Source organism: Hirundo rustica, chromosome 26 (genome assembly GCF_015227805.2).
Source record: "Hirundo rustica isolate bHirRus1 chromosome 26, bHirRus1.pri.v3, whole genome shotgun sequence".
Lineage (NCBI taxonomy): Eukaryota > Metazoa > Chordata > Aves > Passeriformes > Hirundinidae > Hirundo > Hirundo rustica.
In genome coordinates, this window is record NC_053475.1 from 4,733,184 (window position 1) to 4,750,738 (window position 17,555).

General features: G+C 45.6%; 1 protein-coding gene across 2 annotated transcripts in view; it reads left to right on the forward strand.

Moving 5' to 3' along the window:
• ELAVL1 (ELAV like RNA binding protein 1) overlaps positions 1-17,555 on the forward strand; it is a 41,561-nt gene that overhangs the window by 14,302 nt on the left and 9,704 nt on the right. For both annotated transcript variants that reach the window (XM_040086515.1, XM_040086516.2), the window contains exons 3-4: positions 14,113-14,216; positions 14,972-15,125. In XM_040086515.1, coding sequence (XP_039942449.1) covers positions 14,113-14,216; positions 14,972-15,125 — 258 coding nt within the window. The remainder of the gene's footprint in view (positions 1-14,112; positions 14,217-14,971; positions 15,126-17,555) is intronic.

Consider the following 17,555-nt stretch of genomic DNA (forward strand, 5'->3'; position numbering starts at 1 on the left):
ATCTTAATTGGATTAGCCACGCCTTGGGGCTTTGAACCTTAGCAGAATATTGGAAGGCTGATTCTCACTTCCCAATGTAGTATGACACAGTATCCAGCCTGCAGTGTAACTTTTCACCGGTGCATCTCCTGGCCTGTCATGGTGATTGCTGAGGTCTGTGAGTAGCCATTGACCTGATTCCATCAATGAATCCTCTCTTCCTGTGGCTCTGGCTCATGAGGCTGAGGGCAAGAAGTCTGGGGTTGGTCCTCTTGGCCTCCTCTGATCAGACAGTATCCCTGCAGCACTGTCTGCAGACAGCAGGACCAGACTTGTACTCTGCACTGATTTCCTCTCCAGGGATGTGTATGATGTTAAATGTCCACTTCCTTGGAGCAGCTTCATGCTGGATATGATCCAACAGAAGAAATCTGTTGTGTGCTGTATTTTGCATGGTGAGTGTTTGACTTTGCCAAGACATCCAGGTTCTGGGATCTGGCTTCCAGCCATTGTGCTGGGCTGGACTCCTCTAACAGGTGAGTTTTTAAAAAGAACTCTCCTTCAGTATCTGTTAATGCAGGAGTCCAGGCCTCTGGGCTCGCTCAATTTCTTGCAGTGCAGATGTGATGGCTCGTTGTGTCAGGATATCTGACTGCACAGCACAGATGCTTCTTCTCAATAGCACTAAATTTTCCATGAGAGCCTGGTCATCTTTAGCCTGCTGTCCATGCAGCTGTGCACAGGTTGTTAGTCCTTCTGGATCAAATACCGAAGCTGAAAGTTAGTCAGTCACATGTGTTTTAGTTTCTCTGTTTTCCCCTTACTCTGCTGAAGTATTGGTACTTTCAGACTCAACTGTCCTAAAGCTCTGAAAAGGTTGAGTTAAACTACTTTTTTTGTGGAATTATTTAAAACAAGAAACTATTACACTCATGTGTAATGGCAGCACATGGTAATATTAAAAGTAATACTCCTGCTTTTTGGAATATTTGTGTGAGCTGTGGGGTGCTCCTGCCTGTGATATTGTATGTAACTGTCTTCAGAGTGCAAGGGAAAAGAATTCAGCAAAACTACCACAAAGCTGTGTTGGGGGAATTTAAACTGGATATTAGGGAAAGGTTCTTCCCCCCGAGGGTGCTGGGCACTGCCCAGGCTCCCCAGGGAATGGTCCCAGCCCCGAGGCTGCCAGAGCTGCAGGAGCGTTTGGACAGCGCTCTCAGGGATGCTCAGGGTGGGATTGCTGGGCTGTCTGTGCAGGGACGGGAGTTGGAAGAGCCCCACAAGAACCATCAGTCCAACTCAGAATATTCTGAGGTTCTGTTCTAGGATTCTGTGAACCTTTTTCCCCATGCGTTCATGGTCTCAGACTTACATGGGATCTATTTCTTGCTCCTGACACCATATCCCTGCTCTGAGTTTCTGGTGGCAGGTTGCTGTGCACACCTCACTCTGTGAGGGTTCCTTCTTTCTAACAGTGATTGATTTTGTAAAGGAGGCATCCAACTTCCTGGGAGTTCCTGTCCCTTCCCTCACACCCTCTGTACTGCCTGAGCAGGGAGTATTCTCTCTGGTACCCATGACTTCCAACTCTAGGAAGTGTAGGATGTGATCCTTCACGCTGTTCCAAAGGTTCTGTATGTACCTGGGCTTCCTCTGCACTCTCTGCATTTCCTTGTGTCAGTGTGAGTTCTGATGGAACTCGCTAAAGTCAAACTGTGATCAGCAGCTGTCCAGGCAAAGGGATCTCTCCGCTGCTGCTGGCAATTGTGGAGCAGAAAGGACATTTTGGGATAACTTGTTGAGGTTGTATACAGGAATTTGGGGTTCACCTCAAACATGCTGTTGTGGTGTATCCCTCTGCAGGTGTGTGCCTGGGACATGTTGCTTACAGGATCAAAAGAAGTTACTTTAAGATAGTTGTAATTCTTCAGGAATGGATGTAAAGTTTTACTCTTTCCCTGCCTTTTTATTTTCATGTCTTCTCCAGAAGACTCACTCTCAGAAATTTTGCTGCTAAAAAAGAAATTAATGTCCTTGTCCATGTGAGCTTTTCAAGCAGAAAGGGGAGGAGGATTTTATTGCCCAGCTGTCAGGTGCTGCAGGTAGATGGGTAGCTCAAGTTCACGTCACAGGGCAACCACTCATATCACTAGTGCAGTGAACTCAGTCTAGAAACACAATTCTGAAGTGTTCTTGTTTGTGGAAAATACTTAAGCATTCTCTTTGGCTAAAATAGTTTCCTTTTACATACAAAACACCCACGAAATTGTTTATGCAGTTTTGCTGTTAACTGTGGAATTGGAATGCATCATTACCTCTGGGGTTTTTTTCCTGGCTCTTTAATCACATTTGATGGTATGTGATTTCTTTAAACGTGCATTCAAGAATGCCTTGTGGCAATGGTTAACTTAATGAGAAGTGCAAATGATTTGCAGACAAATTGCCCAAATACTGAAAATGTGAACACCAGCTTTGCCAGCTCCACTTACCACTTTGTCATAAACATGGCCACATAAACTGCCTTGGAGGTAGTAACTGAGTCCTCTCAGAGGTATAGGAATACAGTTAACCTAAATCAGAGAATCCTGTACTAACCTGGGCTGGAAGGGACCCACAAGGATCAGTCCAGTCCCTGTCCCTGCACAGACACCCCAACAACCCACCCTGAGCATCCCTGAGAGCGGTGTCCAAACGCCCCTGCAGCTCTGGCAGCCTCGGGGCTGGGACCATTCCCTGGGGAGCCTGGGCAGTGCCCAGCACCCTCGGGGTGAAGAACCTTTCCCTGAGCTCCATCCCAAGACCTGGCACAGCTCCAGCCCTTGCTGGGCTCCTGTCCCTGTCCCAGAGCAGAGCTCAGCCCCTGCCCCTCCGCCTCCCCTCGGGAGGAGCTGCAGCCCCCGAGGAGCCTCCCCTCAGTCTCCTCTGCTCCAGCTGAACGAGCCAAGTGCCCTCAGACCCTTCCCCTCCAGACTCTTCCCCATCTTTCTAGCCCTAAAGGTTGCCTGGGTTCTTTCAGAGGGATCAGAGCACAGCCAGCAGAAGCAATGGCTGTAGCAGCAGGTTTTGGCCTCTGCTTCTCAATATTTGGGGCCTATCTGGGGTTGTCAGGGGATTTTCGGTACCTGTCTTATGACCTGGAGTGCTGGCTGCTGTCAGGGTGAGATAGCTGCAGGATACCTGGACTTGGAGCAGGTTGTTCTGAGCTTTGTCAGGTGTACTTGACTAAAAGGAGGTTGGAGTTTTTGTTCTGACCCCTACTTGGGGACAGTCAAGCACTTGGTCAGCTGCTGCTTGGGCTAGGTCTGTGTAGTAGTCTGGCCAAGAGCAGAGCTTCCAGAGCACTGTGAGCAGGGCAGGGACCAGGCAGTCTGCTGTGTTCAGCCCATGTGCCCTCAGGGCTGGTGATCTTCAGCAGTTGTGTGGCAGCACCTGTTCCTGGAACAGCAGAGGCCCTGGCCAGAGAAAAGGTGCTTTGGCTGAAAAGGGTGGCAGAGTTGTGTAGGGAGTGCCTGGGGCCTCTCACTCAGGCGGGGCAGATGTGTTCTTAGTGCCGTGAGTGAGGTGACCTGTGTCACCAGGTGAAGGGATTGTGGGTGTGTTTGAAAACCAGTCCTTGAGTTTGGGGATCATCAGCACATCAGCTGGTGGGGAGTCCCTAGTGAGGTACCCAAAGGTTTGACATCAGTGCCAAATCTGTTAGAGATGTTGGTCTTTGAGCTGGCTGCACACTCAGTGTGTGCACAGTGATGCAAGAGTGGGAGCAGTGCCTGGTCACCAAGTGGTGGTGCTGCCACTCAGAGGGACCCAGAGAGTTCTCTGAAAATTTTGAGGCAGGGCTGGCGCAACAGGCAGTGACTCCCTGCTGTTTTGGGGTCATGGGTGTCCTTCCACTCTGTCTGGATACGCTGAGAGGGTTAAGTATATCCCTCCTTACAGTACAAAAGTCAAAAAGGCCAAGAGAGCTCTACAGACCATTCCATGGCTGTGCTTCCTTTGCTTTTTTTTTTCCTCCTCATCAAGCTATACAAATGAGCCATATGGCAACATCTTTGGTTGTGTTATAATATTTTTCAGCATGTTTTTAGTGGGAATTACCATTCCACATCTTACAATACTTTCATTCTCTTCCAATGGAGCAGCTGCATTTCTGCAGTGTAAAAGATGGGTTCAGCTCAGCCTGTGATCAAGGTGACTGAGCACTCACTGAGGTTTTTTTACTGTAATGTTTGCAGCTAAAGAAGTGTCATTATTTGAAAGTTGAAGTTTCTTCCTCAAGAGAAGGAAGAAGTGAATTTTTGAGCCCTCAGCATCTTTAACAGTCAGATTCTTGTTCCAACAACAGGTGAACAAATTTTGTTCCGTTTAAAGAAATGAAGGCTTGCAGGAGGTAGGCAGGCATTTTCCTCCCAGACTCCATCAAAAAAACAGCCTGTGGTATTTCTGCACAGTTTTGCACCTGGTGTTTTCTGTGTTCACTTTACAAATCCTTTTCACTTCACAGAATCTGAGATGTTGGCAGTTCATCTGGAAAAGGAGCCCTGGAGCATCTGAAATTAAATCTCAATAGAGAAAAAGTAAAAAATAAAAAGAGAACATGTAGAAATAATAACTATGCAGAGAGGCTTTGTGAAATAAAATTAATTACTAAAATAATCCCCACCCTTTTATTTTCAGGATTTAAAGCTGGTACTCTTATGGTTGAATTTCTGCAATATTGTGGGGATGGTGAGATCCCTGTGAACTCTCTGAACCAGGGTTGACAACAGACTTTTGTCAAGTTATCTTTGAAGCTTTTGACTTCTTCCTAAAGAGGTGTCTTTTTGAGTTGCTTGTATTCATCTTGTATTCATCTTGTATTCACTCAAGGCAAATACCACTGATTTAACACAAGAAGGAGAGGCAGCTTTATTTGTAATTTGTAATGTTTTGCTGAGTTGTTTGAAGGTCAGGCTTTCCAAATCAGTTAAATGTACTTTTGCCTTTAAACTACTACAAATGAGACTCTTCACTGTTTGGCCATGAACAGAGAGTTGTGTCCTACAGTCATGGGGAGCAGTGGGGACACATTCTGGACTGGAAAGACATTAGCAGTGTAACTTGATGTTTTCTTCTTTTCCTTGCTAGTTACTTTCTGTTGCTATCAAGTGTCTGTTCAGTAGGGTGTGCTGCTTTGAAGGCTCCAGCGGAAGCGGGAATTGGCTCAGTGAGCAGGCTGGGTCTTAGTTCCAGGAGCTGCATCAAAGCTGGGTTCAGGTCCCGTAGAAGGGAGATCCTGAGCTGCTGCACGGACTAACAATAAAGGGTGAAATGTCACGGGAATGTTTATATTTAAACCTAAACTTTCAGCTCTGTGTAGGTGGAGCATGGTGCAGTAATTGCCAGTGCAGTGTTGGTCTGACTGAGCCAGCCCCACCCCAGCACAGTGCTTCCCAGGGCTCTCTCTAGGCTGGGCACAGACAGGACTCTGTGGGGTTTCTGGTGCTGTCTTGGTGTTTTAGGGACTAAAGGATAGTTTTGGGCAATATTTATGACTTAACTGGAGATCAGGCAGATGAAAGTATTTCAGAATAATTAATTGTTGCTTCAACAAACTCTTTGGGTAAACAAAAAAATACTTGCTTCCATTTCCCAAAATCTCCATAGGAAAATACTTTCGGTAGACAAAGTAAAAGTGAAATTTACTATTAACTGCTTCAGTGCCTGCACTGAAGTTCCTGTACTCAGTTCTGTCTCCAGTAGTGTGTTTTCTGGAACTCACTGTGGTCGCCACAGCACAAATGGTTGTGTCAGAGACACAGCAGCTGCTCAGTGTCACTGGTGGGGCAGATGAGAGGACATCACTGAACTGCAGGCTAGGGGACCGGATAAGAGAAAATTTTTGGTTCAAGCTATGGGTTTTAGCTTCAGCTTCACGTGTTTCCAGAGTAGCTGAGATGTATCAATCCTATACCATTAATGAAGGTTTGAGTGCAAGGCTTGAGCCCCTCTGCTCTGGGGGCAGGCTGGGAGAGCTGGGGGTGCTCAGCTGGAGAGGAGAAGGCTCCAGGGAGAGCTGCGAGCCCCTGGCAGGGCCTGAAGGGGCTCCAGGAGAGCTGTAGAGGGACTGGGGACAAGGGCTGGAGGGACAGGACACAGGGAATGGCTCCCAGTGCCAGAGGGCAGGGCTGGATGGGAGATTGGGCAGGAATTGGCTGTGAGGGTGGGCAGGCCCTGGCACAGGGGCTGTGGCTGTTCCTGGATCCCTGGCAGTGCCCAAGGCCAGGTTGGAGGGAGCTTGGAGCACCTTGGTGTAGTGGAAGGTGTCTCCCCAGGGCACAGGTAGGGTCGAATGAAATGGCCTCTAAGGTGCCTCCCAACCCAAACCATTCCATGATTCCATAATGTAGTGGTTTCGCATTCACCTGTCTGTCACCAAATTTAGTGTAGTGGTTTAAGTGGCTTTTCTGCTGTGAGATAGGATTAGGAGAAAAAGTCAAAACAGGCCCAACTTAAAGGTAAACGAGTAGATTTATTAACACACACAAAACAAAACAATAAGAAAAAAATCAAAATGAAACTTCCAAAACACCCTTCCTCCCACCACAAACTGTTCACTTTCCCACAAACAACAAAGAGACAAAACCTGTCATTTTTCAGTCAGTTTCAGCATTTTAAAAATACTCTTTCATCAGTTCTTTAGGAGAGGAGTCTCAGAGTCCCATGGAGACATCACCACAAGAGAAACAGTCCTCTGGTGGCTCCCATGTCACAAATCTGCAGGTGCCTGAAAGAAACCTCTGCAAACTGTGAAATCCTACCCATTAGTAGCCTTTCCCATGGCTTCATATGGGTCTGTCAGCTTATTAGGGGTACTGTTTAAGGAGGCATCTTCTAGTATAAAACAAAAATTCTCTTCTTCCATTCCCCAAATCTAGTCTCCCCCCCCCAGACAGCATTCATATGTTACAGGAAATAACATGTTCTCCATGGTTTCACCAGATAAGTCCAGCCAAATGAGGCCACTCCTCACTCCACTGTCCCACTTAGGACTTTCACTCTCTCTTACATCACTTGATGCTGTGTCTCCTCATGGTTTAATCACTTTGTTCTCACTCAGGGAAGGTGCAGTGCTTTTGTAGCTCTCATCCATCAGAGAAAGAGTTAACATCTCCCAGGTCTGCAGGGGCAGGAGAGTTCTCCGCAGCGGTGACCAGAGGAGGCAGGGTCAGGCCTCAAGGGCTGGGCCAGAGCCTTTGGCTTCTGGCTGCTGCAGGGCCGCTTGCCCAGCTGCCAAGCTGCCTTTGATCTCTCCAGCAGGCTGGGCTTTCCTCCCCCCTTTTCCTTCGGCAGGCTCCCTTACAGCTGCTGGAAACGTGCCCGGGGGCATACTCTCATCCCCTCCGTGCCCGGGGGCATACTCTCATCCCCTCCGTGCCCGGGGGCATACTCTCATCCCCTCCGTGCCCAGGGGCATACTCTCATCCCCTCCGTGCCCGGGGGCATACTCTCATCCCCTCCGTGCCTGGGGGCATACTCTCAGCCCCTCCGTGCCCGGGAGTCACCGGGCCGGGCCGCGCCATCCCGGCCCCCACAGGGACAGAGCCGGGACTGCCGCCTCACCTCCTCAGAGGCCGGAAGGAAAAGCGCCGCCTCAAACGCAGCCTCAGCTTTTTATTTGTGTTCACAAAGTCGTTCCTCAGTGGTTAACCAATATGTCAGTATCTAAAAATGGTCTCTGATAGGTGCCTGGCCCTTCCAAAACAATTCCGAGGTCCTGACAGGGAACTGTTTCCGCTTCAACTAAAAATGAAGCTGTGTTAATCTATTACATGTTCTTATATTTTAAAAAACTTACTGTGAATTATATGCTAGAAGTTATTCTATTTATTACTCTCTATGTTGTGATGATGGAATTTGATCAACATAGACATGGAATGGAAAATCATGCCCTTAACTGTTAGTTTTGAAAATTGGTCATTAACTACTTAATATGTTTGTTCCCATTCAAAAATGTGTTTTGACAGAAATCCTTCATGAAGCTGATTTCTTTTTGATGTAAGCACACTGCAGTGTGAGAACAAAACCTGCTAAGGATGTAGCAAATAGCAAGTGCTTGTCTCCGGAGTCAAGTGTTCTGTCTTCTGGCTGTGCAGGATGCCGTTACCCTTCTCCCTTGGGGCACTGCTGGCTCATGCTCCATACCCTGATTCCCCGCTCATTTTCCATCAAACAGGCTCCAGCCAGCAAGTGTCCAGTCTGTTGTTGCCAGGGTATCTTCCTCCCCACGGTCAGGGTTCTGCATCTGTCTTGCTGCATTCCATGAGGTGCTGTTGTCCTGTCCCCTGTGGTAGCCTGACCCTTCAGTCTATGATGGGTTCTTCCCAGCCTGGTGATCTCTACGGCCTTGGTGAGAGCACGTTCCCATCACCTCCTCCACAGCATGAATCACGAGGTAAACTGCAGGTCCCAGTAGAGACCCTGCAAACTCCACTTGTTCCAGGTGTACAGCTAGAGTGTGTTTTTGTCTCCTTTTGAAGATGGATGCGGTGCTTACCGTTCTTCTTCCAATTTCCTGATCATTCAAAGGTAAAACAGTTTTGGCAGGGACATGAGCCTGGTGCCTCATCACCCTTACAAAGAGCCCATTTCATCCCCCCATGGTTTTTAACTGGGACCAGTTCACTCAACCAGTCAGTCCCTGGCTCAGTCTTCATCTGCTGGCCTTTCTCTGGGAGCTCTTTCCAAAGTGCAGAGGCCTGTTAGACTCTGCTGGTGAAGTGAGGCGCAGAAAGCATCCTGTGCCCCTCTGCTCAGATCACATGTTAAATCTGCTGCCATAGTTCCAGCCTTGTGCTGCTGGGACAGCAATAAAACATTTTCTTGTTATCCTTGATACTATTCTTTTGTTTCTTTCCATTCTTTTCAAGTCTGAACTGCATTTGAGCTCTGCCATTCCTCAGACACAGTGGACAGTGTTTCCAAATTCCTCCTTTTGTAGCTGTCACTTCTATCTCCTGTGCTCTCTGTTTCCCTTGGAGCTCAGCCATGGCTCCCTGCTCAGCCAGGCTGCTCTGCTCACACATCTGTGTGTTTTCCTGGCTGTTAGGAAACAGAGGATGCTGTATGTGTGCTGTGACTTGCTTGGCAGTTAGGGTGCAGTCTCTTGATCACCTGCTCTGCCAGTCCTACCTTGCTGCACTTCTCCATTGTTGTAAGGCTTTTTGGGAAGTTTGATGCAGCATGCTTGTGTTTTTCTCAGGGCTGATGTGGTTTTGTAGCCCCGGTGGTACAACAGTGTAACTGTGTTAAAGAAGCCCACATAAGGCACGTCTGAGCACGTTGATCTGTTCTTATCCTCAGAAACTATAGCCACTGCTTTGAATTCTGCTGATGGCTGGTATTTTGTGTGGTACTTCTCAATGCATTCACATGTATTTAGGCTCTCCGGTTATCACTCATGGCAGTTTGTAAACCCAAACAAAAAACTCAAACCCAACTTGTGTCCTCCAAAAACTGATTCCTAGTTCAGAAAACAAGTTCTAAATGAAGTTGCTATTGTGCTGAGGTGCCTTGACATAACAGGAGCCAGGTTTGATTTTGGGGTTTCTAATGGAGGACAGGATGGGGAGGATCTTAGCTGCTCTCAGTCAAGTGTTGATCAGACTCCTCAGTGAAGCTGGAGCTGTCAGCACTGGGCTGGGAATAAGGAGGGAGCTGGTGACTGAAGCCGTGTGTCTTGGGAGCTGGGAAAGGAAGCAGGGACATGGACAGAAACCCAAGTGATGCACGGAAAGAAAACCAATGCCCTCTCTCCTGAAAAGGCCTTTTATCATGGAAACAAAACTTGATTATTTCTGCTGAAGGACTGTAGTATTCTGCTTAAAACTAGGTTTTGTAGTTACTTTGTTAATTATTCGTCTAGATAAGGACCTGCTTGTTGCTCTTTTTTAACTTTGTCTCTTGCATAAATTTGTACTTATGTATATGCAAACTTCTAAAAATATTTTTTGATTCCTACCCACTAAAATGTTTTCAAAACTCTTACAGCACCAGTTTCCTTTGCACTACAGGTTTCTATAGAAGGCTGGGAAGATCAGGAGAAAGCAAAAAAACCTTCTGTCCTTGCCTGAGGTGAACACTTGACAGCAATCATAATGCTGTGTAAATGCCCATTCCTTATCTTTTTCCTGGCATCCCTAGCAGATAGGTAGATTGTACTGTTTTGGAGTAAAACTGTGAAGCAAAGACCATTCCTGCAAAGGCATCCGTGAGGTAGAAATGTCTCCTGCAGTGACAGGACTGTTGTGTTGGCCCAGCCTGTGTGGAGATAAACACTAGGCACTGAGTGAGAGGAGGTGGCTGAGGCTGATGCTGTTGGGTATTTTAGAGCAAGATAAATTAATATATACTGTCAGTTTTGCATGGGTTGGGTTTTTCTAGCACTTAAGGATTATAAGGTCATGTTATACTACTGTAGTTTAAAGGTGGTGAGTACAGACTAAGAGGGATGGTCTGTATTCTAGGTTATTGTGGAGAAATACAGGTAATTGATAGTTTCTTACTTATTGTCAGGTAAAAGTTGATAGGACTGTAATATTTGGGTTCAGTACAAACTTACTGTCAGATACCTAGAGGGAATATGAGCATGAACCTTTTTTATGCTGTCACTTTCAGAGCCTTCTTTTTTTAAGCAGTGTTTGTTTGAGTAAAGCCCATTATGTCCCTGCCCCTCATTTTCCAGGACATTCAAACTTTGGATAAGGAATAGTCATTGAGGAACCTGTATAAAACTGGAAGTGAAAAAGATGCAGAATTTTGCTCTGACAGAAAGAAGGCCAAAAGGTTACAGTCACTGTGTGAGAGTACAAGGGGACAGACGCCTGGAAGGAGAAGCGTGTGTAAGGTGCAGGATAGGACTTGTACAGGAACAAGTGGATACAGAATATGCAAACCTCAGTTTGTAAAGGATAACGTTGGCTGGAGGCTGTAGAATGTGGTTTCAGTCAGAATGCCTGGGACAAAAATCAGAACTGCTTTTAATGTGAGCTTGCATGTGTGTTAGGGCAGTTTCTGATTCCAGGGACTGGACCCAGGTCACATGGTGCCTTTTAGTTATGGGTCTCCATGAGTGCTGCAACTTAGGTTTGGTTTTATCCTGGATATAAGTAATTTAAAATTCCTTGTCACTGATCTCAGGTGGTGCATAAACACATAACTTGTGTGATGCTTTGAAAGGAAACACAGTAGTGTGGACAGCAAGGGAGAGAGGGATTCTGTCCCTCTGCTCCACTCTGGTGAGACCACATCTGCGGAGCTGTGTCCAGCCTTGGAGACCCCAGTGCAAGAAAGACATGGACCTGCTGGAATGACTCCAGGGAAGGCCATGGAGATGTGCTGAAGGCTGGAGCCCCTCGTCTCTGGAGCCAGGCTGGAAGAGTTTGGGATGTTCACCTGGAGGGGAGAGGGCTCCAGGGAGAGCTCAGAGCCCCTGGCAGGGCCTGGAAAGGGACTGGGGGCAAGGGCTGGAGGGACAGGACACAGGGAATGGCTCCCAGTGCCAGAGGGCAGGGCTGGATGGGAGATTGGGCAGGAATTGTTGGCTGTGAGGGTGTTGAGGCCCTGACACAGGGTGCCCAGAGCAGCTGTGGCTGCCCCTGGATCCCTGGCAGTGTCCAAGGTCAGGTTGGACAGGGCTTGGAGCAACCTTGGGATAGTGGAAGGTGCACCTGCCCAAGGGCAGGGAGGGGAATGAAATATTAAGGTCCTTTCAAAACCATATCATTCCACGATCTACAATTCTGTGCCTGCTGTGTTCTCTGGGGACTTGTTGCAAGGGAAGGATACTCATTGTACTGAAGACAGCATAATAAATTTGAGTGGAATCCAGGAGAATAGTCCTCCAGTCCTCCCCAGTGACAGGAAGTGACTGTGGGTCACACTTGGAGGAATTGGTCTTGTTTGGAGTATATAGTCCCTGATCTTTAAGGGCCCATTTCCATAAGTTTTATTAGGACCTGGTTCTGTTTTTGTAGTTTGCTGGAATATTCAAGTTTTTGTGACAATGGGGACAGACTGAAAATATCCATAAAGCAGCTGTTGCTCTGAGCCTTTAGAGCAGGGCTGGACCTGTGAGGGATATTGGATCCTTCTCACCCTGGAAAAAATCATTGCCAGCTCTCCACCTGGTATTTTTTTCCCCTCTTAGACTTACTCTTGTGGTGGTGGGTTGTTTTTTTAGTCTGGAGAAATAAGGTAAGGTCCAGGTGCTCAACATTTTTCTAATTGCTCAATTACTCATTTGCTCAATCAGAGGTAAATAATGTCAATAGGTAAGTGGGTGTGAACCAACCATATTTGTTCTAAATGACTGACCATCTTTGACTAATAAAACAAAAGGAATGTCATAAAGAAATCACAAAATCCGTGCTGTGGATACATGTTAGAAACATTGATCAGGATTTTGCAGGCGTTATCTCCAAAAGATGGAGTTAAATCCTACTCGGTCGGCACAGGGCCGTTTGCCATTACTTGTGTGCTGTGTCTGGTGTCTTGAGAGGCAGACTGGAGCTGGTTTAACAGCAGCTCTCGAAGGGAACAGGATGTTGTTTCTGTGTGGGACTTGAACACAGGGGATCTGGCTGCTTCTGAGAGTTTTAGCAGACAGCAGAAATTACCTGTGAGTGTTTATACAAACGGTGTGTTAGACAAGAGGCTGTGACATTGTCTGAGTTCAGCTGAGTTACTTCTGGATTAGGTTTCAAAAGGAAGCAGCCAAAGGCAGAGGCTGTGCCAGGAGCTGGTGCAGTTCTGCAGTCAGTCTGTTGGCATGAAAACACTGAGGGTTATTTGGGGTTTCCTTCCTTTCCCTTGTAGATTTAATACTTGAAATCTCGATGTCTCACCAGACTGGGCATCCTTTTTTTCTGTATCTGAAGTTAATCTCCAGTTCTCTTGCAGCCCTTTTCTTCTTTTCCTCTGACGTTTGTGCCAGGATATCATCATACAGACATGTGTCTGTATTTGGTGTTCTGAAATGTCTGGAAAGCATAAGGAAACTTCCTTGTCAGCTAAGACCATTGAAGAGCCAAGCAGTGTGGTTAAAAAAGGGCTATTTCACCACAGAATCCTTTACCATAACAATTAGCTTTGTCTTCTAGTGTCCTTAAGCATAACAGTAGAATTTAATAACTTTGAAGTAGTATACAGTTGGAGGAAAATAGCACATTTTCCTATGCATGCTTACAATATTCTTTAGAAAATCCCACAGATCTGACAGAGACATGGAGAAGTTGGCTGAAAGAGGTGTGTCTTGTGTTGAATTGCAGTTGTTATATTGCTCTGAGACAGTCTTGAAAGTACTTTAGTTATTTTTAGGCCTGCATTGATCAGAGCTTGTAATTTTTGGGAAATTGAAACACAAAACGATCTTAGTTTGTAATGTTAATTGATAGTAGCAGTTGGGGAAATTGGAGATAGAAGCAGAGCAAGTAAGTATCCAAATAAATATCCTTTTCCATAAATATTTTAAGGATTTTTATTATTAATATCATATTCTTCCTGTAAGAGTTAAGAGTAAACTTAAATAAATCGGCAGTACATAAATTGTCTGTCTTAAAGAGAGTTTTTCATTATGATGCTATGTTTGGAATACTGGCTACATGTTAGTTGCATTACTGAAGTATTGGAAATGTCTTTTTCCCTCTTGTCCCCAGGGTTGGAGGTTGGAATAACCAAAGAAATCACGAGGGTCATTTCATACCTGACAGTTTACCCATTGGTCTTTTCCCACTTTCTGCTCCCTGTCCACAAGACTTTGTACTGATGAACTTGGTTAAGTGATTGCCTTTGTCCCACACCCATGAATTTTGCAAGACTGGTCAGAGTTGGTGTTTTAGTCCTAAATTTCTTGCTGTTGATGGGTGCTCTGTCCAATGCCTGCTGTCTGTGAAGGAGGAGGGATGTCCAAAGTGGAAATAAAAAACCTCTGAGTTGCTCTTGATGGGTGCCAGCCTTGAGAAACCTCCTTGGCTTACTGAAATACTTGCTGTGTGGATTGTGTATGCTGAGTTCACTTCTTGTTTGCATTTCCTTTCATTTCGGTTGTGATAACATTCTTTTGTTAGCATTAATTTTAAAAAATGTTCTTCCCTTTAGGACACAGCTTAGGCTACGGCTTCGTGAACTACGTAACTGCAAAAGATGCTGAAAGAGCAATAAACACACTGAATGGCCTCAGACTTCAGTCAAAAACAATCAAGGTAGGAGCTCTCCAGTCTTCTGTGAAAACAACGTTGTAATGAACTTCATTCTGATGGTAAAGTTTGTGTGCTCCTAGCTGCAGCAAGCATGAATCTGGGAGGAGAGTAGTGGAGTGTTTTGAAACAGCTTAGTATTTGAAGATTCCCTTTCTTTATATTCCCACCATTTTTACAGTATAGGTAGTTGCCAGGCTTCTAAACTCATGCATGTCTTGGATACTTCATAATATTTGTTGTAAATATTGTTAATACACATGCACTCCTTTCCTTATACAAAACAACAGCCTGTGCTCTGCGTTTGTGATTTCACTCCTCCAGTAGCAGAAATTGGGACAGAAAACTGCACTCTACTCGTGCCATCTTTTTAGGAAGCTTTAGAAAATACGCTGGCAGGACAAGTTCCTGATGGAAGCTATGGCAGGTCCAGTGGCTGAGTCAGAGCTCGGGATTCTTCATGTGGCAAAAGTGTTTGTTGGGAGTGTTGGTGTTGGTCTGCTGGTCTCTCCTCACAGCAGTGCTATATAGTTGGTATCTCTTGGGTAAGCCCCAAATGAATGTTGTTATGTAGGGTCGTGCCCTTTCTCCTGTTTGGTGGATTTTGCCTTACCCTTCTCCTGGTTCAAAAATGGTTCCATTTTTTTGAACTCCAGTAAAATTCATGTGTTGGTAATGGGGGAGTTAATTAAATTGGCTCATGACAATGAATTGACCTTCCCTGTTAACACCCTGAGTATGTCTTTTTATTTCTTTTCAAGGTTTCCTATGCCCGCCCAAGTTCTGAAGTTATCAAAGATGCTAACTTATATATCAGTGGCCTGCCCCGGTCCATGACACAGAAGGATGTAGAAGATATGTTTTCCCGTTTTGGGCGCATCATCAACTCACGTGTGCTTGTGGATCAAACCACAGGTGAGTTCTGGGGCCTTGGCTGCAGGAAACTGGAGTGTACAGCCTGTGTTTGGTGTTTTTCTGAGACTGGCAGTAGCTAAACTTAAGTAAATTAGGCTTCCACAAGCTAATCATGATATCTGATGTCAACCAGTGATAGAATTCTAACAGGATATCCATGTTTGGTGATTTTTTTTTTAAACACAGAGTGATTCACGCTGCCTTTTTGCCAGCTTACAGCCCAAACCTCAGACCATTTTAAGATAGGATTATTGTCATTTTTATCAGCTACTGATTTGCCAAATCTACTTTCTTACTCTGACGCTTGCTGGCACAGCAATGCACTGTGTTTCTGGGCCATGTGTGTAAGCTAACTTACCTTGACTTTGCACATGTGCAGCTTTTATCCACAGGTCAATTCCAGGCCATAGTTACAGATTTAAAGCAAAACAAAAATGTATTTTGTCTTTTGTACCAGTCTGGAACTCATCCACTCAATTTTCTCATATTTTAAACCCTTTGAGATGTTTTACAGGCCTCTGTGTTTACTGCTAAGCAAAGGAATTAATTTAATGCACTTAGTGCTGCCCTGAAAATTCTAAATGTATTTTGTGTATTAAAAAAAGAAAAAAGAAATAAAAAAGATAAATGGGAGAAGTTACTTACTTAGGCACTTAGGGGAGACCAGAGTTAAGGTTTTCTTTATGATGGTAATTCTGACTCTGTGTTACACTGTGTTTTCCAAGTTTTAATTTCTTACCCCATTATTTCAAGCAGTGTAACTGTCTGGCTTATCCTGTCACCCAGGTGTTCTGTGGTTTTACTGGTAGCCCATATGTCATTTATTAATCTGGAGAGAGCTTTTACAAATGCATTATTTCATTGATTATGCCATCTGCTGTATTGGAATAAAAGACATTCTAATTCTAGCAATTCCACATTTAACATTTATAACTGAGATGTACATTTATATGCATCAGTTCAGAAGCAGCTTTCCTGCTCTGTAAAGAATCTGCTTTAGTCTGGAGCGGGCCACCAGCAGCTCCTGGTGGGCTCAGTCAGAGTGCAGGCTGAGGTGTGCAGGGCTGTGTCCCCATCGTAGCCAGCTGCTGGTGCAGGCGCCACTTGCAGGTGTTTGGTCAGATCGTGCTGCAAACGTGACTGCATCTGAGAAACCTGAGGTGTCTTGGTGACATCTGGGGCCTGACGTGGCAGACACTCCATCACTGAGTGAGGAAAATCCCATCCTGCCTTTCCTGGAGAAAATGATTTGTTTTGCCCAACTCTGATATCGGCATAGTTCTGTCTCTAGAGCTGGTTGTGTAGGATGCAGCTGTAATGAGAAAGAAAAAGACTTGTGGAGCACAGCAAACTTATTAATGCAAGTGTCCAAAGCAGTCGTCCCTCTCTGGCTGTCCGTGGGGTCTGGATTTGACAGAGCTGTAATACGAGATGACAGAAGTCATGCAAATCTCCCCAAGGATAATCTAGTATTCATGGCTGTGCTGAGGCCTGATGCTGTGTCATTCAGCTCAGAACACATTGCCTGTTTTCCAGTAGCCTTAATAATGCATGGACTGAAGAGTGGGTTCTGTTACATCTTACAGTTAATGCCTGCAGGGCCTGGGCTTGCCGTCCCACCAGGAATGTAGCTGTGCCTTGGCTTTAAGCCTGCCTTTCATATCTTGATCTACTCCCACTCAAGACATGTTTTCATTTGTACTTAGCTGTACCTTCTCACAGAGGTGGTGCTCCAGCTTTTGAAAATTATTCTGTTGAGAATACGCTTTCTGCAATATTTGTTTTAAATTAGTGCTTTGAGAAGCACCAGGATGAGCAGCATGAAAGTGGAGGAGTCACAGTAAGCTGAGCTCTAGGACAGGCCTTGCTGAGTTCTGAGTGATGCTGCTACTCTGGGCTTTCCCAGGTGGGACACAGCCTTCCCCTGGCATGGGAGGCTGATCTCAGTGGTACCTGAGCATGCAGTGCTGTCAGCTCTACTCTGGTGAGCCCATCTGTTGTTATTTATCAAAATGCAAACGCACCTTGCTTGCTGCAGGCCCAGGTTTTGACATGTTGCATTTCCTTCTGTGAAACTGAGAAAATGATCCTCAACTGTTACCTATAACCTTGTGATTTATGATAAGCTTAACTTCTGTACCTGGCATTGAAGATAGTCCTGGGTGGATGTGAAGAAAACATGAAAGTATCTGACATGTCCCTTTCTGAATCAGAGCTAATGAAGTCCTACGTTTAGTCTGGCCACAACACCTGCTTTGGAATGGCATTTCAACAAAACGTGCCCTTTTAGCTTCACTGTGATAAAAAGTGTTTTCAGCTTTCAGTCACAGATGAGAAGGGAGGGGAGGAGAGGAGACCTCACAAGGCATAACTTGTACCTCAGTCAGAAGGATAGCATCCAGGGGCTGGGACTAGGAAAAAATACAGAAA